The following is a 27,719-nucleotide window of genomic DNA, read 5'->3' as shown; positions in this document are numbered from 1 at the left end:
TACGTTGATGGAGGTGTTTACATTTGCGATAGATATGTTGTTTTATTTAAATTTTACAACGTGGAAGTGTGTAGCCGACACGCTGGACTACTGCGTCTTGAGCTGCAGAACTGTAGGAGGCTGGTATGTAACGTTACAGCTTTTTTTCTGCGCTGCTCTGGTTTCAAAAATAATAATTGTCTGCTCGTCTGGCACTCTGCAAGAACAAAGCCTTGTTTCGGCAGCGACTTTAAACATGTTCCCTATAACATAATTATTCTTTAATACTATGTACTCCTGCTGGAGCACATTAAGCAGCAGCAGGACCAGCTGGTGGCCAAGGTCAATCACCTGAGCAGCAGGTTCCTCAAGACAAGAGCCAGAGTGTCCTGAATGCATTCAGCTGCCCGTCGAATCACTGGAAGCGGTGGATGTGCTTTTTGTAAAAATGCATTTAACGTTACACATGTGCATGTGGTTGATGAGCTGTTGCTGTAACTGTACCATCTCTAAACCACAAACGCCTTCTTTAATCACTTTTTTTCTCTCTTCTCTTTAACTTTTGACAGAACTTGAAATGTTTTTAACCTATGTGTCCGATTAGTACAGACCAAAACTCAAAAAAATTTCCAGCAGTAATAATCAGCCAAATTTGCGAGTCCTTTCAATGGCATTGTTTACGTTCTGTGCCTCCAAGATGACCGCGTCGTGAAAACCCTCTATTCGCTTGTTAAGTCTGACGTCACGTAGCAGCGCTTCCGTGTCCAAACGCTCTATCAGTTACCACGAGAAAACAACAAAAAAGGTGCTAATATAAACTTACAATGTGATCGAATACTAGCGAAAAAGTTATAATCTTAACCTTTAACTCCATACAGAAGTCACAGATAGCAAGACAATGAAAATATATATATAAAAAATATATCTAAAAATTATTTGTGTTTGGGTAGCTGTGAGCTCGGAGACTGTAGTGTATACCGTAAGTTTGAAAGTGTTTAGCTTAAATTATTAATATGAATAAACAGTGCTCATAAACGGCTGCTGAGGTCATATTCTCAAGTGAAGCGAGTTGAGGCTTGGACCCGGAAACAGCGCTTCTTACGTCATCACTTAACAACCGAATAGACCCCTTAATCGCCTACGTCACTGTGAGGTCACCGCTCTAGCTGGAGGCAAAACATAAGGCAGAACCCATAGCAGGTGGGCTAAAAGTTTGAGGTTTTGACTTTAAAATGTATTCTTGTTGGGTTTTTGGCTGCCAGAATAGAAGGAACAGCACTTTTGTTTCAAAACTAAAGTTTTACCTGATCCCGGCAGACATTCCTTCACAGAAATCAAGAAGACAATTGTGGCAGAATGCAATAAGGCGTACAGACTGGACGGAGATAATCATAAATTCTGCTCGTGTTTGCAGTGAACACTTCTTATCAGGTAAAATAATCTATGCATATGAACTGGTGTGTCGGTTTTATCTAGTAAATCAGCAAGTTTCTGTTTTATAGGTGTGGTGATGTTATCAGCCATCACGGGGTTAATTCCCAAATATGGCGTTTCCGCGAGGATAAAAGGAGATGCGACGGACATCTGGGTGAGCGTTTATTCTGTTTCTGGGAAGTGACGTCACTTTCGGGGCGCCGTTTTCGGTTCAGGAGTGCGGCAGAGGAGACTAGCAGACACGAGAGGCAAACAGATATCACTACGAGTTTTTCTATGAGCGATACAAGCGTGGAGGTGTTGCAGCAGGCTTGGCAGACCTTGAAGACTGGCAGACGCTGTCGGCTCGCTACTTACTGACTGTTTATCTACGTGTGATACTAAACGACCCTGAAGTGGATGGGGTGGCGTTTCACGTATAAATTACCATGTTCGCCCTCATTTCCGTCTCTTGCTCCAACTGTCTACTACTATCTGAGACGGTTGTGGACTGTATTCAAGCCGATCGAAGCACGCGTCGAATGTAAAGCCTGGCCGGATATTTCTAAAATCGATCCTTAATGTGACAGTATTCCTCGACTGTTGAACTGAGGTTGGGGGGTAATAATTGCACACTGACAAATTCTCTATGTCACCCTTGTATTTATATAGTTTATATATGGGTGTTTAATCCGAATTCTGCATTCATTATTGTGTGATGAACTGATTTACTGTTTGTGACATTGTCGTTCATTTCTCTGTCAGGAAGTTTGTGGGGTGGTCTAGAGTCTCCCGCTAACGTGCTGAGCACGGTCATTATAGAGAAACTGGCCTGTTTGGCCGTGCGTGCGATTTTTATATGCTTCTTTGACAACCTTGATGTGAGAGTGCATGTTTCGTGTATCGTTTTTTTTGTATTGAATATTCTTTGTCTTTTCCCTTCAGAATCTGGGGCCATCCGTGGTTCCTGAAGTCTTCTGGGTGTGGTGGTGGTTTGATTGACAGTCTGCAGTGTTCACAGTGAGTGTAGTGTTGTGAGAGAGCACGAGTGGTTGCAGTGTTGATCTGATAGCCAGGACAAATTCCCCAGGTTCTGAAGTGGTGTGTGTGTGTGTGTGTGTGTGTGTGTGTGTGTGTAATGTGTGACGTGTCTGGTTTTAAGATTCTTTATTAAAAAGTGTGTTTAGTAAATTATGCTTTTTCAATAAACTGTTTGTACTTTCACCATTGTCTGGTATCTGACTCAGCCATTGCGTACCTGTGTGCTTTATGTACTCAAACTATTTCTGGGTTCCCGGATTACATCTGGGTGGCGTAGTCGGAATTCACCTAAAGTCTCAAACTGCCACATTGGTGAAAAGTCGCCAACCTTTCAGCGCACTAGCTAGTTTAAATGTTAAACATACAGCGATAGGTGTGTGTGTGTGCCATCTTTGGATTGGTCTCTTAAAATAATACACATTGCTAATCATAGTTAGCCCAGCGATAGGTTACATTAGAAAATAAGCCTTGACAAAATTCCCCATACCACCCAAAAGTAATTCATATGGCCGTATGGTATACGGGTCAGGTAGCCTGCTTCCATCCGCGAGAGTTATTAAAAAAAAAAAAAAAGCTGTCACGGTCCCGCAGTGTCGGGGAAAGTACATATTCGGACAGTTCCGAACCTTCTTCTGCTTCCATGTTTAATAAATCCCTCCTAAAACGTGCTAGCTTACGCTTGTCAACATTGCGTCCGCGCCTCTTTTTGCCTCCAGCTAAGCCCCGCCTACTCGGAGACTTTGGAATGTTTACAAACTTTTAAGGGGTCTATATAGAGTGATGGGAGAAGCTGATAAACACCAGTCATAAATTGCAAAAAAAAAAGGCATTATTCAGCATAAAATGCCCCCATCCTCAAAGCAATGCAAGTTCATTTACATTTACATTCAGACAAAAAAAACTGGAAAAAAAAGAAAAAAATATATAAATCTAAAGAAAGGTTGAAAAAAAGCTACTTAAATTCCTAGTTTTAAACGAAAACCGCTGTCTCGCTCTCGAATCACATAAACTGTATGCTTACCAAAATTACCGTCTAAACAAAACATCGCTAAACTTGTGACATATACATGTTTAATCGGCACAGTAGAACAGCGTTCTCCGGCGCACGCGACTTCAGTCTGACGACGCGCTCTGACTAACTTCTAAATCGAACTTTGGTGTTTACGGAAACATTTGAAAAGCGTATTTAAACACAATAGTCCGCGCGTTTTGTTTGGACCTCCTTTGGGGGGTTTCAAACCTCCTCGTAAAGCTGTAGGAACAGTTCTTCATGGCAAAGGGTGGAAAAGGGGCGGGCGAGGGAGAATCTGACAAGCGAGGGAGGAAGGGAGGGGGAGATTCGATACAGAACAGCACCCATCAGACGCGGATTTCAAAGCAGTCAGGACCACAGAGCCGCCACCTCGAGGTTTGTAAACGTTCGCTCCTCGCATGCTCTCTTTTCTCCATCTATTTGATCAGACTCGGCTCGCTGTTGCCGCTGAATGCATAATGTTGCTGGTGCTGAGCGGTGTGCCATGGTGCGAACTCAGCGATGGAGAGGGTAGAGCACGCAGGGTAAGGCGTGATCTGCCAGTTTCAGCTCCATGCTTGTTAGTAAAGGGCGAGTGAAATGTGAGTTCCCTGCCAGGTGCTTTGAGATGCCTTGTGCGTTTTGCAGGATAGCGGGAGAGACAGAAGCGCGTTTGACGTGCGTGATGAGAGACCACAGTGTGCGCAGGTGCAGCAATTGATGAATCTGTCAGCTGATGGACTGCATGATTGCATAGTGTACCGGTGGAAGGCAAGGCCAAAAACAGCTGAATGGGATGCATGGTCCCACTGTTGATCTTTTCTGACAGTGGGGTTGAGCTCCAGAGATCTTCTCCGATGCAGTGCATGTGTGAATCAGAAACCAGTATATGATCCTACAACTGCCTTGAGCTCCAACATTGCCTGGTACATAGGACAACTCGTTCCTTATATATGCTTTTACTGTCCATAATATTGGCTTATTATGTAATTCTTTGAATATTAATTCTCTCTTGTTCTGAATGAAACAGAATGAAAATGTTGGAAATATCTAATATTTTGATGAAGGTTTATAAGTATCATGAGCAAACAGTAGCTATATTTATATATTAGTAACAGACACCAAATAACAAAATCATATTTTGTTGAGATGGACTGTAATTATGCAAATGTAAAAATAATAGCAATTTTGAAATGAATTTATTATATTTGTCTTCCAATTCTTTAATGTACTTATTGATCAAGAAGCCATATATTAACATAAATTAGGCATTTTTTTTATTTCCGTGAATGTTGACTGATATTGTGATATTGGAGGTTAATTTGTGCGGTAAAATACACTGTAATACTTTGTCAAAGTTGTAAATGATTACTGAAGTACATTATCTTTACAAGAAATTAATTCAGTCGCTCTGCTTCTAAATATCATGTTTAATGTAATGTAATTTGCTGTGTAATTATTTGTAAAATTTGCCAGCTATTTCTTATTGAAAATTGTTATGTAAATCTAATATCTTTTTAAAATTAACGCTGGCAGGAGTTTATTTTATCATGTATACATTTTGCTAAATTATTCATGTTCTTCTGTGGATTTGCTGAGACCTCAAACTTAAGTAATGTAATATGTGATTGTATGACATGTTATTAATATGAAATATAGCTTATAAGCAGTTACAGTAATTCTGTTTTGAGATGTTCAAATGGCTTTTGCATGCAGCGCCTTTGTTCTTATACACGTGAGGCAGCAACTCTCGCTTTCAAAAGAATTCCCCCTGATTAGACGCAGTAAATGCACATTACTATTCCTTACTTTCGACCCCAGGCAAAAATGGGAATTAGTCCTAACCCTTGACCATTATTCATGTGCTGTCTCTGAGAGACTGGGAGTGAAAGAAGAGATAAAAGGAGCAAAAGAGAAAGGATGCATGAAATGGATGTATAGTGCTGGAGCAGATAAGATAAAAATTTTCTGCTTCAAAAAATATGTAAAAACTTGATTTAGATTGGCTATGTTGCTTGATGTTTACCGGATGATATAGCAGCCAAATTGTCATGAAACTTTTGCAACAGCAAAAGGAAAGTACAGTCTATGCACAATTTATGTGTCTAAGTGCATGTTCATTTGTCTGTGTAATTATTCTGGAATGGAAATGAATAGGTCACCCGTCAGTTAACATCTTGTGAAGTGAAGAGCTGCATGATTTTAAAAAACAAATTAATTATTAAGATTTTACTGTATATTTATTTTTACCTTCAAACCTTTGTTTTTGGCTAATATACCCAGTCCTCTACCCATAATATTTCTTTCTCCAGTGAAAAAGGTCATCTTGACTAAATCAGGAGAGAAATATGCACAGATGTGAAAAAAGTGAAAGTGTAAATCATTTCTAAACAAATTTGGATATTGATGTGAGAGAACAACAGGGGATGGACTTCTTCACTGAAGGAAGCGTTATTTTGGATTATGGACATGGACTTGCCAGAAGGGATGTTTTTATCAGCTGTTTGGACGCACATTCTGACAGCAACCATTCACTGCAGAGCATCCATTGGTGAGCTTGTGATGTAATGCTAAATTATTTAAAATCTTTTCCCATGAAGAAACAATCTCAATTTAAATTTTAAATCTTAAATTTTGGATGGCCTGAGGTTGATAACATTTTCAGCAAATTTTCATTTTGGAGTTAACTATTCCTTCAACTTTAATATATATATATATATGGCTTTAAATTGGCTGTAGACTGTTGGATTAAAATCAGCAGTTTATTAAAAAGTGAACAAGAAAAGTGTCATTTTGTGCTGCTATAGCATCATTGAATAGAGTCATGGAATTGGTCTGCCTACCTTTAGTTATTTAAAATAAATTCGGAAAGTATTTTATAACCAAAACAGTTATGATTCATGACACTTTAAGTCAGTCGTATGGACACATCTGTCCTCCAGCGCGAGTGGAAGGAGCATTGTTGCTGACAGGTGTGGAGTGGCGGTTTTGAAGCCTCCGCTGTGTGTTTGGTGCTGAGAGGTCTAGCTGCAGGGGAGAAATCAAGTGCTGAATTATTTATAGCTGTGTTCAAACCTCCATCAAATTGCATTGTGAGGCTTTATGATCATATTCCGTCTTGCAGGCCATGCTTCTATTGTCACCATTGAAATGCTTTAAAATAAAACAGCTGCTGAGTCAAATGGCCTATAAGTGTGGAGTGACATTTTCCCACAATTTTTTGTGATTATTGCAATTTATCATCCACGATGGTAAACTCTTTTTGCTTCATTTAATTCACCACTTTTAATATTAATCTCTTAATTGTCACAACTCGACAGAAATAGACTTTGACTGCACCTGGACGATTTTGTGAGCCAGATATATATGTTGCTGAGTAAAACTGTGGAAAGATGTTAGATGGCTTGATTATAATTGAAAATACCTTTAATCTGGCCAAATGGTCTGAAGTTAATGCTCTTTGGATTAAATGCTTGCAGCAAGTATTTCAGCTGAAAGCTTATCTCCCTTCTCCAGATCTTTACTGCCTCTGCGTGGTTAGCCATTTGGCATACAAACACTGAAAACACTTCAGATTCGAGGAAGTTGACAACCTATACGGGTCAGCTCATGTGCAGTTTTAGTGCAAAGCCAATGTGTATGTGTAATCAGGAAGTATGATACCTTGTGGCTGAAGGATAATATATTAATTCAATGAGTTTAGGAAGTGTGGAAGCCTTTAAAAACTTTTCTCAGTCCCCAATGACGCTTATTCAGGCCAATAACATCCTAATTAGACAGGAAAATACCATCTGTCTGACATGTAAAGCAATACCAGGCATATTGTATTACATATGAATTCTAATCTCTTTGCACAGGTGGTCCAGTATTTCACAATATGTACACAGATTTATTCAGGCATTTTCATAAGATTGCGCACAAAAATATTGCGTGCATTCAGTACAACTGTTCATTTTTCACAGTTATTCCCATCTGTTTGTAATGCACAGCCTCTGTTTGAATACAGCAGCAGCACAATAGAAATGAATCAGGTGTTAAACGCTGCAGTCAGCAACAATATAGTAATGTGTAGATGACATGATAACTTTAATGTGACAAGAGTTAATTGGCCCCTGTTGGAGAGAGGGGTTCCCATGACCTCTTGTGTGAGCCCGACCCAGCACGCAATGATAGGCTTTGCCAATTACATAGCAGGAGGTCAGTGGAAGTAGCTACAGACCCCCTTCCTGAAATCAAGAGTCCTCAACTGCTCTCACGCAGCAGACGATGTAATAATCATATTCATATAATGGCTTAAGTGGGTGCCAGTGCTGACTTGTGATATACGTACATTGGTGTAAAATATCAGATTTTTCTTCTATAACAGCAATTTCCATTTTCCCAATTTCCAATATTTACTTAAATTTTCTATTTTTATTAATATAACTAACAATTTAACATATTACTGTTATTAGTAACTAATTATTATAAATAAAAACTAAAGCCAATTAAAAACATTTGCCATGTGAAATAGAATAAACAAAATTAGTATTTCTCATTTTCATTTAGTTTAACTTGATGCACTAAAATAACAAATTAAAACTGAAATAAAACTATATGCACATATTTTGAAAAAAGAATACAAGGTAAAAAAAAAAATTCTGACCTCCAACACAATTTTTTCTATAGATTGATAACATCTACATTTTTCAATTGGCCGAACTGAATATGTGTGAATATTGGAGATTTGGAATTGGAGAAATTGAATTAGTGTGAATTTAATTTAATAAATAAAATTAGGCCAATTGAAAAAAATTATGTAACCAATCACTAGAAATTTTTGAGTTGGAGAGGTTTTTATTTTTTAGAGTGTAATAAAAATGACAAATTACAACAAAACAAAACGACTAAATCTTTAGCTAAAATGACAAACGAATTCAAAATAAAAATAATAAAAACTAAAATAACACTGCTCAAGTCAGGATTAATGCACGGATAGCTAATTATAATTGTTAACATTTTAATGCACAATGTGGAGGCCAAGAACCATTTGATGCTGTGCATTGCTCATTTGCCAGCATTGACAAGTTGTAGCGCAATATTTGACCGGAATATTTTCGTCAGTTATGACTTGTTAGCTCTAGCATTCTGCCCGCTTCAGATCAGACACAGAGATGAAACATTGCAGTATGATTTAATTTATTATCGATTGATCAAGAGAGAAAGAGAGAGAATGATGTTGTGAATTTAGCGAAAACAGCGATTTTATTTCTGAGGAATATCATATAGTGATCCAAAGGCTATTTTATTAATAAAAGTCACTGGGAAGTGCTGACAAGAAGTTTCTGTGCCTCTTTCTCTCTCTCCCTGTGTGTGTTTGTGTGCAAGTGATGTATGTTTCGATTGAAGAATTTGCCAAAAATTAATATAGAACGGTGATTAAACTAATTTGGAACTATCTGTATATTAAATGGTTTTAATGCATAACTGCCAGCCAATCAGAATCAAGTATTCAGACAGACCATGGTATAAAATGAAATAAGCACTCAATGTCAACATTTGACAGATTATATTTTAGTTGTTGACCGATTAATTGGTTTTGCTGATTAATCGGCACTGATAGTTAAATGCTTGAACTATCCAGCCTGAACTATCGGCTATCGGCAAAAATCCATACCCATATTTTTTAGTAGAGAAAGAACAGAAGTATGTTTCTCATAAAGGTTGAGAGGACGTGAACATTAGCCGCACCTCAAGCGGTTAAAACAGTGTGAGCAAAACACACTCAAGTCCGACCCAAATGTTTGGTCACGATTGTTACTATCTACTGTATTTGCATTAGTTTATATCCAATTGGTCACTTTCATGCATTTGCTATCCAAGTTGCAAAGCTATTCATGTTCATGCAGCCGACAGAAATCCTGCTGCTCCACAGAGCGCCACTCACATAGTTTTCCATGAAATTACATTATATTTGTTCCACATCACCTGTTCGTATGTATAATGACTTCACTCTAGGCTGGAAGATTTCTGTGGCTCTAATAAAGTCTGTATGCTTCATATAGAGTGCTACAGTACAGATCATGCTTTCTCTTTCCATCTTCAAACTCATCACTCATTTGTTTTTTGTTTTTTTAGTTTTCCAAAATAAAATCAAATAAAGTGTGAGAGTACACATACAAAATACATATATGTATATTTTGTATTTCAGTGCCTGACTTTTTGGATTTATATGAAATGATAACACTTTGCAATTTGTAAGATTCCATTTGTAACATTAACTAAGGTTAAAATAAGCTGTAGAAGAATTGACACATATTTAAAGACTGCAGATAGAGGTACAGTAGAGTTCTGGTTTAGTGTTTTTAAGAGCTATTGAGATTTATTGTTGGGTCTGTCGGGGTACATAAGACAAAAGCATTCTTCTCACACGCGACTCACATAATACTTGACCTCTGCAACTTTTGCCACCTTGTGTTCAGTGCTTTCTGTATTTGAAACATCAGTCATCTGAAGCATTGCAGACAAATTACCTAAGCAGCACTTACATGAATCACAAGAATAATATACTGTATAAGACAAATAGTTAACCTCAGAAGTATACTCTCCAAAAACAAGATGCCTGTCACCTTTGCTTCACTGGGCTGAAATCTCTGAAAAGTCAAAAGCAGAGCTCATGAAGAGCTCCCTGCAACCAGTTCTGTACTTTCCTTATTCTTCATTACTCTTGGATGAGGTTTCATATGAGATAAGATAGGTGTGTCAAAAGCAGATATGAAAGTTTTTCATGGTTTATTTTGTTTCTAAAAGCTATTTCATTTAGTAAACATCATCTTCCTTTATGTATCATGTTAAATTTAACAATTCATATTTTGAACAAATTACTTGATGACTTTTTTGATGATGATTTGCTTTCATGTTTTGGTGGCATGCTTGCAAATTCTGTAGATAAATGTTCTGTCTGAATAGAAGTGATCTGATATTTATGATCCCATAGTGACTTAACGTAGACTTAGCTCTGACATCGTCAAATTTATATGTATAAAAAGTAAGCCAATAACTGTACATAAATACCATTAAATTCACTGTAAAAAGCAAACACAAAACCACTCATAGCTAGATTTCATTAAGTGATATTACCATTAATGTTTATATATCTATTTGACAGGGTCATTATAGTTCTTTAAAACTAAAACCATAAAAACAGTAAAATAACTAAAACTGAAATTAAGATGATAAATTATTAAGAAGCTAATAAAAATGACAAAATCACAAAACAGAATGACAAAAACTTTAAGTAAAATTACAATGAAAGATAAAAACAAATTGAAAATTTTTAACTAAATTTAAACTATAAAAATCAGTTTGTTTCCCTTAAATAACCACCATAATAGAGGTGGCACTATAGAAAAACATAAATTTGACAGTATTTTACAATTAAATTACATGTAATGAAAAGTTACTATTTTTTACTGTATGTGATAAGCTAATTTACAATTAACCAATTTACATTCTTTAATGACATTTATAAAGTTTATAAATATATTTGAAATGGTATAAAATTATCATTTACGTAGTTATGATTATATTTTACATATATTTAAATTACAGAATTAGTCAGACAAAACTTTGCACATTTCAGCTGTTTTATGAATTACTTTGTGCTTTACTGTTTAAACTTTGCTGAAAAGCCTTTAATAGATTGTTTGATCACCAATTCCACTATAAAAACAACATATCCTGCTATTAGGTCCATTTTCTAATCATTTTAAATTTTTTATATAATAAAATAATAATAATAATAATAATAATAATTCACCACTGACAAGACTGGGTTTTAATAAAAGCTGTCACAGGTGATGTAAAACACGTCATCTGTTGAACCTTTGTTTGACAAATATATGAAAGTGACGTGACATTCAGCCAAGTATGGTGACCCATACTCAGAATTGTGATATCTTGGTGCAGGTAACATGGAAAAATAATACACATTTTTCATTTACTTATACTACCGACAATGTAACGATATAAAGTTGATTAAAAATTGGTGAACTTACCCTTTTAGGTAAGAATCATATATATATATTTAAAAAAATATATTTTTGTGTGTGTTGATGCTCTGATACATCATAGACCTCTGAGGAGGAGCTTATCATCCAGCTCTGTTGCATTACATTTATTGTACAGTGTTTTAGTAATATAGCAGTAATATCAGGACACATGATATGATGCTCTGCACTAGATTTATGTTTTGTTGTGCTAATAAATGTCGAACCTCGGCAAAATGATTCCAGGCACGATGTATTAATACACATGCTGAGAATGAACAGATTGCTTTACTGCTCCTGTGTGTTGGGATGGATCTGTATAGTATTGTAGCCAGGCCCCATGCCACAAATGTAATCTAACCCTGAATGGTGATCTTCTGTCAGAATGGCTTTGTAAACCAAGCAGAGCTGCTCTGAGTTTAACGTAATTACCCTTCATGCCCTGCCTTCCTGTTTCTCTCCCACAGCCTCCCACGTCTTCTCTTGTGCGGGAAGTGTATCGGTTTCTTATTTACTGTCCAGACGTATCTAGTGTACAGTGTGGGTTGGAACCATTAGGTTTGCTGTTACATTTGCATAATCAGTGCTTTTATCTTTTATGTTATGACTATTAAATAAAATTGTGGCAATTGGCAAATGGTTTAAAGATTTTGCACTGGCAGATTTCCAGGCTCCAGACTGCGTGCATGGTTTCATGATAATTTGGCATTTTTAACTGCAATGTTTTCTTTTTTAATCAAGTAATAATTGAAGCACAAAGTGGTTTGGCAAACTCAGCAGAAATGTCACAGAATAAATGAAGCTAAACTAAGTGTACGACTCGCCATCGGCTTCATGCACATGCAACTCAACCGAAAAATATTGCTCATTTCAGGCTTGTGTTTTAGGCTGCAAATGTCAGAAACTATAAACTAAATAATTTCAATTAAATACTTAATATAATTCTCATTTTCAACAGTTTTAATCAACTGGACATATTTTTTCTCATGTTATATCCTCATAATTGAAATGTATTTTCAATAGATTTAGTTTGAAACAATGATTATTACTCATTTGCTATGGTGTAAACATTTCAGAAATGCCTAAAAACCTTTTGTAAATGTCAGGCATGTTTATTGCCCCCAGTTAAATGTTGTTCTTTTTATTATTATTTTTTAATTATTAAAAAAAGGAAAATATCCTCATCAAAAAATGTAGGGCAGATCTGCTCACTCTTTATATTCTCTGTAATGTGTTTTAGGAGAAACGGTGTCCTAAACAACTGGGGAAAGTTAGATCTAGAATGTAATTGCAAATTATATTTTATAGTATTGAATTGGTTACCTGGTTAGAATAAAAATAAATGTTTGTGTCATTTTCTACATGCGTTAATAATACTGGTATATTGAATGTCTTAAAGCACTCAAACATATTTTTATGCACATTTATTATAAGTAGTCTATATGTAATGCAATATAGAGGATAGACATATAGCTATGCTGATATTTGGAAAAACTGCAGTAATGTGAATATATTGCATTTATACAGTTCAAAAAAGAAAATGTTTATATTTAGTAACTTACATTTAGATGCAATATTTTCTGTAACATTGTCTGTTTTTGGCTCGCCAGAGAAAATAGCTACAGCCACAGTAGTGGTCTTTGATTTTTTTTATGAATCGATGAGTCAATTAAACCAGGGAAATGATTCAATGACTCAATTATTAAAGACAGTATGTTTTTTTTTATTTGCTTCTACCTCATCCAGTTTTCCCTACATCGCTTCATTTATATAGTTCATTGAATTAATAAATGAAAACAAGTAAATGAATGCATTATGGGATTAAATGAGTGGAAATGATAATATACTATGGTTTTGTAGTCATCCACTACAAATGGCTGTCCCTCAAATAGTATCCTAAAAAAGGCTATAGGGAGCAATTTCTGCCGTTTTGAATGAATTGATTGAATGAATGACTCAGTGACTAACTGACTTATTTAATTCCTGATTTGATTTGATTGAATTAGTTGAACGAATGATTCAATGAATCACTCAAAAAGACACCCACTTGCTGACATGATGCAACCTGCTGAAAGAGTCAATTAAAACCCCACACCTTGGGATCGGTAGATTACTTAATTTACTTTAAAAAAAAAAGGGTTGCAAACGATGTGCGGAGTAATGAAAATAATGGCATGCAGATAAGCTTTCTGGAATTAACAAACAGAAAAGTGGAGTGATGCAATCTGTGTGGTGTATTCAGGTAACATTGTCAAGGAAGAAGAAAGGCTGCTGAAAATGACTAAACATGCTGATATTTCTTTATGGTTTTGATGATATTTTCTCTCCATTTTGCTTTCAGTGCTTCTTTGTGGATAAGAAACTGCCTTTCAGAGTTTTAGTGCGTTTTAAATTTGTGTATTTGCCTTTAAGCCGAAGCTCAAGTGCTGTGGGGAAAGAAAAAAATTATGTTTCTACAGTATTTAGTAGTAGCTTATCAGGTGACTCTCAGTTTATGTGCACATGACAGAAATTTTCAGAAAAATGTGTACAAGACGTAGTCAACCAGACAATGAACACTATTTACAGCAATTATTATATGATGCAATCACACTTGTAGCAGGAATCTTTCTTTGTCCATATCTATTGAACTGTTGAACTGGCCCCAGGCGTCTTTTACCTGACTCATTAAGCTGTGGCTGAAGATAGCTTCAAAAAGGCTTAATGGAAGTAATCAGGGACTATGTGTATCACTCCTAAATGGCTGTTCTTGAAAGGATCCTCTAGAAGATAAGAGAGGATGTGGAGAGAATCATGGAGAACGAATCTTTACTGAAGTCATTACTGCACTGCCACAGAGATCCATGCCTGAAGTGGATAATCTACCACCGGATACATTCACTGTTACTTACTGTACTTTATGCAACAATCTGTCCATGCAAATCAATTGATTTGTGGTGCTCAGACAAGAAAAATTGTGAGAAAAAATATCTCACATAACTGTAAAGTGTTACTATTTCTTGCTTATGTTGTACGCTAATTTACAGTTAATCATTTGGCATGCTTTAACCTCATTTATACAGTTGATACATGTATTTTAAATAAAATATAAATATAAAGTATTAAATATAAAGTTATCATGTATGCATTTATGTTTATATTTAATACATGTCTCACTTAGGCATACTATTGCTGTTTTTGTAAAAAGTACCATTTATTAGGACCCCAAAACCCATAAAGCATTTGTTATTATCTGTTAAGCATCCCATCTCCATTGATACTGTGTGTGTTGATGTGGTAGTGGAGGCAGGTTGAATTGAACGGGATAAATGGCTCACAAACCCATCCTCAAGGTCACAGAAGGATGCTTTGTGTTATGCTAATCAGACATGGCGGTTGTTAGCACAGACTCATTTTGACTCTAGATCAGCCGCTGCATGGATCAGGAAGACTAGATTGTCTAGATTTAGAATTTTTGTTTTAGCTTTAATACATTTCTTACCATTTTTCTTACAATCTACTGATTTTTTATTTATTTATTTTAAAAAAAGTTATTTGAATCTTAGTATTTGATGTTATTATAAGCTACATTGGTAATACAAAGTTTAAGTATTAATAAATTCATGGTGGTGCTTTAAAGGGGATGATTTTGGAGAGATTTTTATCATGTTTTTCTCATTATGTAGGTTTACATAAAGACCTAGATGAGCAAACAGCATGGCAACAATATACATATGTATGTGTGTGTGTGTGTGTGTGTGTGTGTGTGTGTGTGTGTGTGTGTGTGTGTTCAGACAGAAGTGTAGTTGTATATACAATAATATTTCTACAGGGAGAATACAGAAAAAAATATGTCATAAAAGGAAATAAATATTTGAAAAGCTGTTGTATACTTTAAGCGAACCGAAACATGCAGTAATTGGGGTAATACCTCCTTTAAATTTAACAGAATAAATTAAATTTTGCTAAAGGGAGATGGAAAGAAGAGGGGGAGGAGTGTGACCGAGTATGAATGAAGCTACTGGAGCGAGAGAGAGAGAGAGAGAGAGAGAGAGAGAGAGAGAGAGAGAGTGTGTGTGTGTGTGTGTGTGTGTGTGTGTGTGTGTGTTTGTCATGTTCCTGCTATTCAAGCATGCAGTTTTGTTTAATGTTCAGTTAGGAGTTCTCCAAGAAGAACAAATGAAGCTGGTAAGTGGAGGCAGATTTACGTAAATAAAAGGAACCAGATACAAACAGTTACACACGTAATTCCGGTTTGTTTAATGCTTTTTTGATTCATCTCACTGCTGTTCTTTAGTCTTGTGTTGTGTATCCTTAGGTGTTTTTTAGTAGCATTTTTAAATTCCAGCTCAGATGCTCACAGATGTGATGGATGAGGTTGTAGTGAGACTGTAGTGATCAGTATTATCTAACTGAGCTGTCAGTATTTCTGATGTACATCCTTCTGTTCCCAGTAGGTGTGAAGGATTCATCAGGACACTGAAGACTGACACACTGTGGTGGATCGGCAGAATCAGGACCACAGCTAGACTAAATGCAACATTCCCTTTAGCTGGAAGCAGACCACATATCTGAGTGCACCATGGATTTTGTAATGAAGCAAGCGCTGGGTGGTAAGTGTCATCAACTACTGCTGTGGAATGACAGACATGATAGACATTTTGCATAACACATGGTTCTGTTTCTACAAAGATGTACTGTGTGTGAATGAGTCTCAGTCCAAGTCCATTTGGTTAGGACCAATTCTGATTATTTTGTTTCTGTATGTAGTGTTTATTTGGTTAGCGTTACTTTACTACTATTATGACACGATAGTTTTTTATTAATATTACGTTTTAGTTAGGTTTTCCATTTTCATTTTATTTAGTTTTATTAATTTACTAAATAAATTTAATTTATTAACTAATTTAGACATTTTTATTTGTTTTTATATATTTTTATATATAGTTTTTATAAATGTTTACATCAATCTTAGTTATTTTAGTACACCAAGTTAAACTCAATGAAAATAAGAAATGGTTGAAACCTGAAAGGTTTATGTTTTTATATATATATATATATATTTATATAAATATATAATCTTCTTTATATATATATATATATATATATATATATATAGATGTGTGGTGTGTGCATAATGTGTGTGCATAATGCAAGAATGAATTGATTTCAGTACAGATTTTTACTGTTAAATGTGATATGCCAGTAAAATAATTGATTAAATAAAAATATTTATTGGTAATTAAATATTAAAACATAAAATTTGTTTTAAACATATTATACCAGTTAATTTAAATTAGATGTATGCCAGTTAATTTACCACATTGTATTTGGGCGTAAAACAGTAAGTCAGGAATATTTTTTTGAAAATTCATAATTTTTTTTAACAATAGCAAAGCAAAGTGCTTATTGATCTGCTTATAGGTTTACTTTATTTGACATGCCGTGTGTCTATGTTAATCTAAAGGTCCCTGAGCCCTTAAATCAATTTGAAGATTTGGTTTCATCAGCTGAGTGACTATAAGCAATAAAACGATATGTATTTCTCCCGTCAATTCCCTTGAGTGGGCCAGATGTAGCAGATTGCATTGTGACCACACAATAACCTTCTGCACGAGGTGTCTTTGAGAAACACAGATTGTCTTCTCACCTCACATCATATTTTACACCGTTCCTTTGCTGTTCCACATGGATGAGGCCGAGACGTCTTATTGAGACTATAAACTCTGAAACATCAAGTGAAATATGAAAGAAATGTGTCATGTGGCACTTTTAATATATAATATATATATATATATATATGTGTGTGTGCGTGTGTGTGTGCATATATATATATATATATATATATATATATATATATATATATATATATATATATATATATATATATATATATATATATGTTGATATGCAAATGCTCTGAATTTGATCCCTACATCTAGAAATCTTTTGTGCTTTTGTTTTTTAATTTGTTTTTAAACATTGATCTTATAAAGCAACACGGCTTAAATTCTGCTTCGTAGCTCTGGATAATGGAGCATGATTTACTCATGAAAATCATCCATTATTAAACAGACTTTCCCTAGGCTGTTTTCCTCAACCCTTGCAAATTATTCAGAAGCATATAGAATTTCTTCAAGAGTCGGCGTTCAGCAGACGGTAAAAAAACAACCTTTATGTTTGTTGTCTGTTAGTGTGAAGGACTTTTATTAAAGAAAGATGGAAAACAGAATACGGGCATAAAATGTAATAGAAAATGTTGAGCTTCAGAACAGCCCTTCTTAGATTTTTTGATCATTTTCACAAAATTGTCATAACCCCCAGAATATTATGTTATATGAATATCTGAACATGCAAAATGTCAAAAGAAAAGAACAGAGCTCTGCTTTTAAACAACAAAAAAAGTTTTATTCTAGCTTTATGCATTTTTTTTTTGTCAACACTTGAATGGGGGTAAATTTCATACAAATGCAACATTTTGAACAGAAAGCTGAGAAAATCACATCAAATTCTAAATCTGGATGGGATTCATAGATGGAGAATCAAAACATAGATGGAGTAGAGCGAGTCCATCAAGACCCAAAGCTTCACAGTCCTAAACCACTTCCTGCGTTGACATTTCATTCAGTAACGTTATTCATTTTTTATTTAAATGCTGTTTAATATTTGATGATCATGTTATTTTGCATATGCATTTGCTCACATACGCGATCGCTAGTTTCTGTTTCTTCTTCGCTGGGTTTTGTTCCAGAGATTCAGTACTCTTTCAGAAGATGTACAATAGTGCCCTCTACTGTATAACACGGAAAGCTTGAAAATGGCAGGGAAAGAGTTAATGGCTCACATGACATTATTAAAGGATATTATTACACAAAATATCTCCAGATACACTCACCAACCTCTTATTAATCATTCTCAAATTCTCTTCTCTTTGTGTAAGATACTTTATGCAAGTTGTTTGCATTAGAGACTGTATTAAACGCGAGCAGTGTTTCGGTTATAAAATGCAAGTGACCTATTTTACTACTACTGCTTTGCTGTTATAAAAGAACTTAATTAATATGCTAATTTCTTAAGCTCTGATAATTCACGTATCATTAAGAATTAGGCTGTTTCCAGAGATACCAGTGCCATCATTATGCAGAGCCCAGATTTGCTCGTCCATCCATAACCATCACTGCTGTTCCTGCCAAGTGCTTTGATGTAAAGCCGTGAAGTATCTGATAGAGGGATGCAGCTCTTTTGTTACTTGAACCATCCTCTGTGTGGCTTTAAACAGACACCAGGACTACATTTAGTCCCCTATATCTTACTTTAAGCTCTCAGGAACGGTAGTTGCATTGTGTTTTTAGAACCATTCACGGGACGAGAAAATCTGAACCATCTGAATAATTGTTTATTAGTTATTAGTTGTCATTAGTATTTTTAAATTCATGTTTTTAAACATCCTGATTGGCGTGGCAACAGCAACAATGGCTTAACCAATCCTGTAAAAAAGATATAGTTTATATCAGATTATATCTGAATATTATACTTTAGATTATATTTTTCTTATTGCAATTTATTTATAAAAAAAATTCCAGTGGATTAAAAAAAATCTTAATCTGTATTTTCCTATAAAAGATACATAGATACATATACTGAAAGATAATATTAAAATACTTAAATTAGTTTTTTTTTCTTATTGGAAAAATTTTTCTTTAAAAAAATCATAAATCTTAATTTAGTTCTTAAGAAAGAAACTCAGTCTGTAAAAAATAAAAATACTGAAAAACATTCTTAATCTGTATTTTCCAATAAAACATTAATATCCTGTAAAATAAATAAATAAATACAAAGTTCTGTCATTTTTGGTGCAGGCTGATAGGCTCTAACTCAGTCTGACTTAATGACATCATTATTCAAATACTCGGCTAGTGGTCGCTGTAGCAGTTGCAGTGCACTTCAGAAACCCCCCACCTTCCCCAGCTCCACCTGTAAAGATCTGCTACAGGGTGATTTCATGTTTGTTTATATAGGGTTGTCTCATTTATGTTATATGTGCAGTAGCAGTATGTCTTACAATCTCACAGCAGCAGTCATGGACGTACTGGAAGTAGCAGGTCTCGGTACTTGATCTGCAGCAGCAGCAGATCTATTCCACCAAGACCAAACACATTGAAATTGCCATGTATATTACCATGCTAAACCCTGGCAGAAAAACACATCCTTAAGCCGCGTTCAGACTGCACGATTTTAGCCCAGTTTTTGGCTCGCCGACAGGTTTTGAGAAATCGCTGTGGACAAATGCCCAAAATCACAGGTAAATCGGTGCTTAATCACGCAGTGTGAATGAACAAAGATGCGATCTGAGAGAATTGCTGACAAATCGCCGATGCCCGTGAGATATTTGGCATGCTAAATATCTGGACCTGTCGGCGATTCAAAATCATGCTGTCTGAAAAGTGTTCTGACTGAAAACTACATATGCGATGACTGACAGCCAATGAGAGAGCAAGATACAGAGCAGCGGGGAGTTCGGGGAGGAGTTATAGACCACAATATCAGTAAGCATGATATAAGAACACACAATCCTTGTTCCTCGCGTCTCCCCAACCATTTCCTCCTACATAATCTTCTTTTCTTTTTCTTGTTTTCGCGGCAAATCAGGGCACAGGCAATTCTTACTGCAAGCTTCTTGCGGGATACCATTTTTAATAATAATCCCAGTCTCACGTGAGAACTCCGGTCTTGCATGCGTTGTTTCCTTGTCACATCTTGTGTGTGTTGGGTTGTGAAAAGTAGTTTGTAAAAGCTTAGATTAACAGTAAGTGTCCCAGTAACTGAGCAGGTTGTTAATTATAACTAAGGAAGCTTTGGTTTGGTGGAGGGTTTGGTTTGGCTGAGGCTTTGAATGACCTGAGGGCACGGTAACTGAATGACTTCATGCGATCCTTGTGGACCATGGGCATCCTGCAGTTTGACATGATATGAACTCTGTTATGTCAGCTCAGGCTGTTCCCGACATACACATGCAGACAGTTAAAGACCACTCAAAGCGTACACTGCCACTCCTTTGCTCTTCAGTGTCCTCAGTGTTATACAGAAGCAATTAAACTCATGTGAAGGTAATGCATAGATTTCAAATGCACAATCATGAATTATAAATTAATGCCATTAATAATGAATAAGTGTACAGATAATGACTGTAGCTAGGGCTGTAGCTATCGAATATTTTAGTTATCGAGTATTCTATTTTTTAAATGCATAGAATGCAATGCATACATCAAAAATAAACATTTAATTATTACCCATTGTTTCTCTGTCTGTACTTGTACTGTGAACAATGACAATAAAATTGACAGATGAATTAAGTGCATTTAAGTGCCATTCAGTTGGGGTTTTAAATAAAGCATTTTCTGAGATGCACATTAAACATTAAACACAAAACATTAATTTAATTTATCTTTTAATTATTGAAAATTAAATTAACTTTTTGGTAATCTATTTACCAAATAGATTTACTATTTAAAATAAAACATGGAAGAAATGTTGTGTGATTAAACCTTAAAAAAATGTATGTACATTCTGCTGAACAATAGTCTTTAACCGGACTTTTATTTTGACGGGTTGGCGTACCTTTACAGTTCTGTGTATGTGATGTGACGCTAGTGTTACTCAAATAACACGGTCAAATGCTGATGAAGTGACTGTCAGAGCAGTTCTGAAGATGTTGTTCATGTGTTCACGTCTTTATTGAGTGAGAGGAAAGACGCTGAAATCACCGGAGCGTCACGCGCGCTTCAGTGTGTTTAATAAAGGAACTTGCGCTTCTGCTCCATTCATTAACAGAGACACGCAGAACATGCAGGATTCATATTTAAATAGACTGTTCCGGCTTAATATTTACAGATATTACTCCATATCGTGATTTGATGTAAGTGCAATGACCTATTTTTGATTAATTCATTAAAAAATTGGCAAAATTCGGTGCCATTCCACGTTTACCTGTAAATTACGTTTTTATGACTGGATTCCGCAATTCCTTCCGCGTTTTCTGCATCGCGGAAATCATAGGGACCTAGTTGCGGTATACCAGCTCTGTATCTTGCAATCGACACACACCACGACGTTCTCTTTATGTTTGCCCGCGCCCTCAAATCAAAACACTGCTGACTCCTTGCAGTATGCGATCTCTGACTCAGCGCTTGTGTCTCCTTCCGCTTTGTGGGTGACCTAAACGCGTTGTGTCAAATTAAAAAAATCATTGCGAAAGAACCTGACGTGAGATTTAAAATAAATTAAAAGAGGCTTCGAGGCAGAGGAATTTGCCTCGATCATTTTTTGTAATCGAGTTACTCGAGGAATCGTTTCAGCCATAGACTGTACACAGACTTGAAGCAGACTTGACTTAAAGCAATATTACAGCGTTTGCAACCAAATCTTGCTTAGACCGTTCACATCAGTGTGTATGATTCTAAAACACAGCTGTGCTTTGCATTTTAAAACATATGATTAAAGTGAACATAAAGGTATATGCAAACTAGAGATCGACCGATATATGGGTTTTTCTATAGCCGATGTTTAGAGTTCAGGGTCAGCCGATGGCCGATATGTGCTGCCGATTTTTAGGGCCGATTTCTTGAAGTTTTCCCCTTCATTTGCATGCTAAAATGTCACACTAATAATAAGTGGATGCACAACATTTCTAAACTCATCATTTATTGAGAACAGACAGAAGTCAATCAGAAAGTCAATCATTTACAAAAAGGTTTTAGAGCATTTATCAAGCAGAATTTTTCAAGTTTGTTGGAACATAAATGTAAACTTAAATATACATTTAAATAAAATGTTTTAAATAAAAATCAATTTTTTTCAATTTTTCAACTGAAAAATATAAAAAAATAAAATAATAGTAGTGCTGCAAACACACTAGCAATCAGCAACATTTGTGTTTGGTATAAATGACACAGAACATCTAAAGTGCATTCTAATTTCAAACTTACATCGCAGTCTGTTCATTATTAAAATAAAGTACAGTCAAACAAACATATAAAAGGTTACACTGGTCAGTTTAAATAGACCGTAGTATACCAGTACACTCTGCTGTTATGCCAAGGACGTTTTTGCTCATGTGAAGAGGATGATCTTTTCCGTCTAGTTTACATTAAAAAAATAATAACATATTATAGTTTAACATTCAGATACATTGCGAATGTGGAAACATTTGGATATGCGCAGAACGAGACCTGAGCAATAACCACTAAATAGATCTAGTCAAACCCGCACTCGCTCGTCCTCGCATGCACGCAGGCATGTACGCATTCATTGCATTCATGCGTCTCGATCTAATGCTCTGTAAATGCAGGATTTTTTTTTAAAACAAATAGGCATAGCGCAACGCAAAAATTCTAAATCGAATATTTTGCAGAACAGGATCAAAAAAAAAAGTACTGGTCATAATAATTGCATAAAATGTTTGATGTGAAAAAGTGGTTCACTGACTGCGTAGCACAGTTACATGCGCCACAGTTCCGTTTGGGATCATTTTATTTTTAATACTATAGTTTCATTTGAAAACATTGCAATTGCGTTTTAAAATACAACAACGAGCACCACGAAACCATTTAAAGAGGTGCATTCAGCAGTCTCCTTGACGGGAACGTATGACGCACTCTCTTCATTTTATCAAATGATCATAATCACATCTATTCATTTTATAGTCCTGCTACTAGCATTTTATTCAGACTAAAACCCCTATATTCGGGTGAGAAAGCTTTTTTCCAAGTGGCTTTGCACATAATAATACCGCTGCAGACGCATTTAAGGTTATTCAATGATCGTTAATTTAAATGTCGATCGATCATGGAAATGATCGAATATTGACATCCCTAAATGCAAATGAGTTGGATGGAAACCTGGCTATTGTCTGCATCAAACCATGCTTAAATCGGCGCTACTAAACACGGATATCAGCCAATGTCGATATATAAAAAAAATTACAAATATCGGCCCGATATATCGGCCGAGAGATATATCGGCCGAGCGATATATCGGTTGACCTCTAATGCAAACACAGCCATTGCTTAAGAGCATTTGTTGCACTATCCAAAATGACCTGTGGGTGTTGTTTGCTCAAACCAAAACATGATGTACAGTGCAATACACAGCTTGATAGGTAGAGCTGCACCAATGAAACAGATGGCAGAGAGAGGAGTGGCACATGCATCATTCTGCTGTCTCTGTTTGATTTCATAATTTTGGCTTCAGTGTATCATCATATTAGGATATTTCACAGTGCAAAACTTGATCAGTCTCTCTTTAGAATTTGTGAACACATTATATATAATTATGTTGCCGTTCAAACGTTTGTGGCTTTGAAAATAAGTATTTTATGTTCACCAAGGCTGTATTAGTTTGATAAAAAAATCCAGTAAAAATAGTAAAATTGCAAATTCCTCTGTTTGACTATATTTTAAAAAATGTAATTTCTGTGCAGGCAAAGTTTTCAGTGTTGTTAAGGCTGCATCACATTTTTTTCTGGATTCTTGAATGAAGTAAAAAAAAAAAAAAGAACAGACTTACTGAAGGTGTGTGTGTGTGTGTGTGTGTGTGTGTGTGTGTGTGTGTGTGTGTGTGTGTGTGTGTGTTTTATTGGAACTGAAGACATTCATTTTTATTTATGCTTAACTGTGGAAAAGTACCTGAGTGGCAAATTGTTGTTGCTGTTTCTTTCTATTTAATTAAATTAACCTTTATATATATATATATATATATATATATATATATATATATATATATATATATATATATATATATATATATATATAAAGTACATACATTTTCAAATAAGAACATTTTAATATCTTAAAAACATTTTTGAAATGGAAATTTTAGACATACATTTTTATATATGCTTTACTGTGAAACAGGACGAAAAAATGATTTAAAAAAAAACATTTGACAGTTTTAATTTTTTTTCCACATTTTTAGGATTCTTTGATAAATAGAAAGTTACAAAAAGAAAGTAATATAAATCTTAAGTAGAATTATAAATGTCTTTTACTGTCACTTTTAATCTATTTAAAGCAGCCTTGCTGAACAAATGTATTAAAAATGAAGAAAAGTAAAGTAAATAAAAATGACCCCAAACTTTTGAATGGTAGTGACTAATATTTCAGTATCAGCCATTGAAAACTGCTTATGATATCTTTGCTCTTTATTTGCACAGGAGCAACCAAAGACATGGGGAAGATGTTAGGAGGAGAGGAAGAGAAGGACCCTGATGCCCAGAAGAAAGAGGAAGAGAGGCAGGAGGCGCTCAGACAACAAGAAGAGGAGCGAAAGGCCAAACATGCTCGTATGGAGGCCGAGAGGGAAAAGGTCAGACAGGCCATTCGAGATAAGGTACGCTTTCCACATTGTCCCGTTCACTTCAGCTCCTTGTGACCGCTGATTAGACTGAGACCAGGACGCTTGAATCAATTGGTAAACATGGAAGCGTTTGCTAATTGCTAATCAATTTCAAACCAAAGCAGGATCCAGCCATTATACCTTTATGACAACGTAATGATTTATGCGTGTGTGTGAATAACACATCAAATCAGAATCTCCATCAGGCTTTAACAACATGTCACATTTGCATGAGGTCTTAATGTCAGCTAATTACAGCTAATTGAACAGCTCATTCTTAAGAGAGGAAAGTAACGTTAGTGTTATCCAGAAGTATAAAGTCATCACCGGGTCATGCACGATCCCACATGGTCATGAGTAGCACCATAAGAACATGTGGACATGGCCTGATATCACTTAAAACTGAGAGCCACAGAAATGCATCAGAGCCAGGGGACTTTAAAGGAATAGCTCACCCAAAAATTAAATTCTGTGATCATTTATTCACTCTCATGTCATTCATAACACAACAGAAGAGGTTTGGAAGATTGTTGGTAACCAAACAGATTCAGTTCCCATCGACTTCCATTGTGTGGACAAAAATACAGTGGAAGTCAATGGGAACTGATTATTCAAAATATCTTCTGTTGTCTTTCACATTAGAAGGAAATCCATTCAGGCGAAGATTTATGTTTCTGTCCACATTTAATAAATATAAAGCATATAAATCGCCATAAAATGCCTAAATAAAAAACATAAATAAAAAAAAGTAATATAAATGTATAGATTACCTAATATTTGCAATCCAACAGAGGTTATTAACTACGATTTCTATGATGTAATTTGTAAACAGTTATGGACTACAGTTTTTACTGTAAAGAGGCATTTGTGTATATTATGACCCGAAGGGATCCTATGTGAGATCCACCAATCAGAAAAGTTCTAGAATCTCAGTTGATTAATCTCGTGGTTTTGGGTGCTCTGGGGGATCGAGCATACATGGGATTGGAGCCTATGAACATGAGGTTAAATAAATGATGACAGAATTTTACTTTTTGGAAAAACTATCCCTTTAAGTCCAATATGATAAATAAGGGCAACAGTTAAATCCTAAAAGATGAATGTGTTAATGTTTGGCCTTTATGGCCTGAATAAATCATGAATTTAAGATACAAAAAGGCTTTTGTGTATGGAGTTTTAGTCTTGAAACTAAGTCTTAAGTACACCCAAAATAGGGCAACTATTTTTCTTTTTTTCTGTTTGTTGCATTATGTAGAATATTATATATATCAATTTTATTCTAGTGTAGTGTAGTATAGTACACTACCGTTCAAAAGTTTGGGTTGGTAATTTTATAATGTTTATAATGTAAAAAAAATGTCTGTTTCAAATTAATGCTGTTCTTTTGAACTTTCCATTCACTGAAAAATCCTGAAAAAAATGTTACATTTTTGCCATGTTGATCTGTTTTCAACATTGATAATAATCAGAAATGTTTCTTGAGCAGGACATCAGTATATCAGAATGATTTCTGAAGATCATGTAACACTGAAGACTGGAGGAATGATGCTGAAAATACAGCTGCGTATCACAGAAATAAATTACATTTTAGCAGATATTTAAAAAGAAAGAAGTTATTTTAAACCACAATAATATTTCATAATATTCGTGGTTTTATGGCATTTTTGATCAAATAGTATAGTATATTATATAACACATATATAGTATATTACATGATGTATATAGTATAGTTCTTTTGTTTGCATAGTGTTGAATCTTTTTAGTTCTTGGTTTTTTATTTTATCCATAAAATACAGTAGAGCGATGAGAAATTGTGTTATTGCAATGTTTTCAATAGTCCACTCCTCCTGTTCTACTCATGTTTAATTACCACTTCATATTTTCTGTATGTTTACATAGTATGGTCTAAAGAAGAAAGAAGAGAAGGAGGCAGAGGAGAAAGCGGCTATGGAGCAAGCATGCGAAGGCTCCTTGACTCGCCCCAAAAAGGCCATCCCAGCAGGCTGTGGGGCGGACGACGACGAGGACGAGGAGAGCATTCTAGACACCGTTCTCAAATTCCTGCCGGGACCTCTGCAGGACATGTTTAAAAAGTGACAGACATGAAGCTGTTTCTCAAGGAAGGTGGATGAGGGGGGAATTTTGCCAAACAGGTGAAAGGCTTTTCACTGCCTTGACAGAATTTTAATTGCTCCTCTCTTACGGATAGATACACAAATCATAACCCGCCAACGTTTGGTCTTTTCACTGCCATTCAGGTTCAGGTTGTTTACACTTTCGATAAGTCTCTGTGTTTGTTTACTGATCACCAGGGTCTCTGATGCTGCCTTAGGTACTCAACCATCAGCCCGACAGAAACAGCACATTACAGCTTGAGCTCTGCCACTGGGAATATGATTCCTACTAGATTTGTTTAGTTAAAACCCAAGAGGATTTTAAAACTCTAGCTTGATATAACTGTCCCGTTTTTCACCGAAAAATTGTCAGTGAAGTGAAGAATGCAGCTGTACTGCTTTGACTAGTTGCATGAGGTCAAAATCCTACTACTGTATATGATGAATTATGTTTGCCATCAGTGAGTTTGATGATACGGCGCCATTTGTGACAATGAGAGATGCTGATAAACTGTCTTAGATGTGCCATGTTAGACCGCCTGAATGCTCAAATGGTTTGCAGCCTGGCAGTTCTCACTCGTCTATGATGTATTATTTATTTAGATTTTATTTTTCTCTGAAATAGAACTTGATTTGACCACAAGTGATATTCACATTAGCCTTGCCAGCAAAAGATCAGGAAAAGCTCAGTAAGTACTAGATCTGTGTGTGACAACACCACAGTTTATCATTGCACACACCGGACCAAATCATCTTTACAAT

The 27,719-nt window shown here is 35.5% G+C and overlaps 1 protein-coding gene across 4 annotated transcripts; it reads left to right on the top strand.

Moving 5' to 3' along the window:
• The first annotated feature begins 3,527 nt into the window (after positions 1–3,527).
• On the top strand, positions 3,528–27,719 carry LOC132114188 (complexin-2). Of its 4 annotated transcripts, none has more exons than XM_059522304.1 (4): positions 3,528–3,841; positions 15,906–16,064; positions 24,662–24,837; positions 26,743–27,719. In XM_059522304.1, exons 2-4 carry the CDS (start codon positions 16,034–16,036, stop codon positions 26,938–26,940), a joined length of 405 nt encoding a protein of 134 aa, XP_059378287.1. In that variant the 5' UTR covers positions 3,528–3,841; positions 15,906–16,033; the 3' UTR covers positions 26,941–27,719. The 4 variants fall into 4 exon arrangements, with proteins under 4 accessions (XP_059378287.1, XP_059378286.1, XP_059378288.1 ...); XM_059522303.1 differs by having other exon boundaries at positions 3,529–3,841; positions 15,909–16,064; XM_059522305.1 differs by lacking the exon at positions 3,528–3,841 and adding an exon at positions 3,853–3,990 and having other exon boundaries at positions 15,909–16,064.

This window comes from Carassius carassius, chromosome 33 (genome assembly GCF_963082965.1).
Source record: "Carassius carassius chromosome 33, fCarCar2.1, whole genome shotgun sequence".
Taxonomy (NCBI): Eukaryota; Metazoa; Chordata; class Actinopteri; order Cypriniformes; family Cyprinidae; genus Carassius; species Carassius carassius.
Note: the sequence above shows the minus strand (reverse complement) of the source record. Positions and strands in the feature narration are given on the sequence as shown.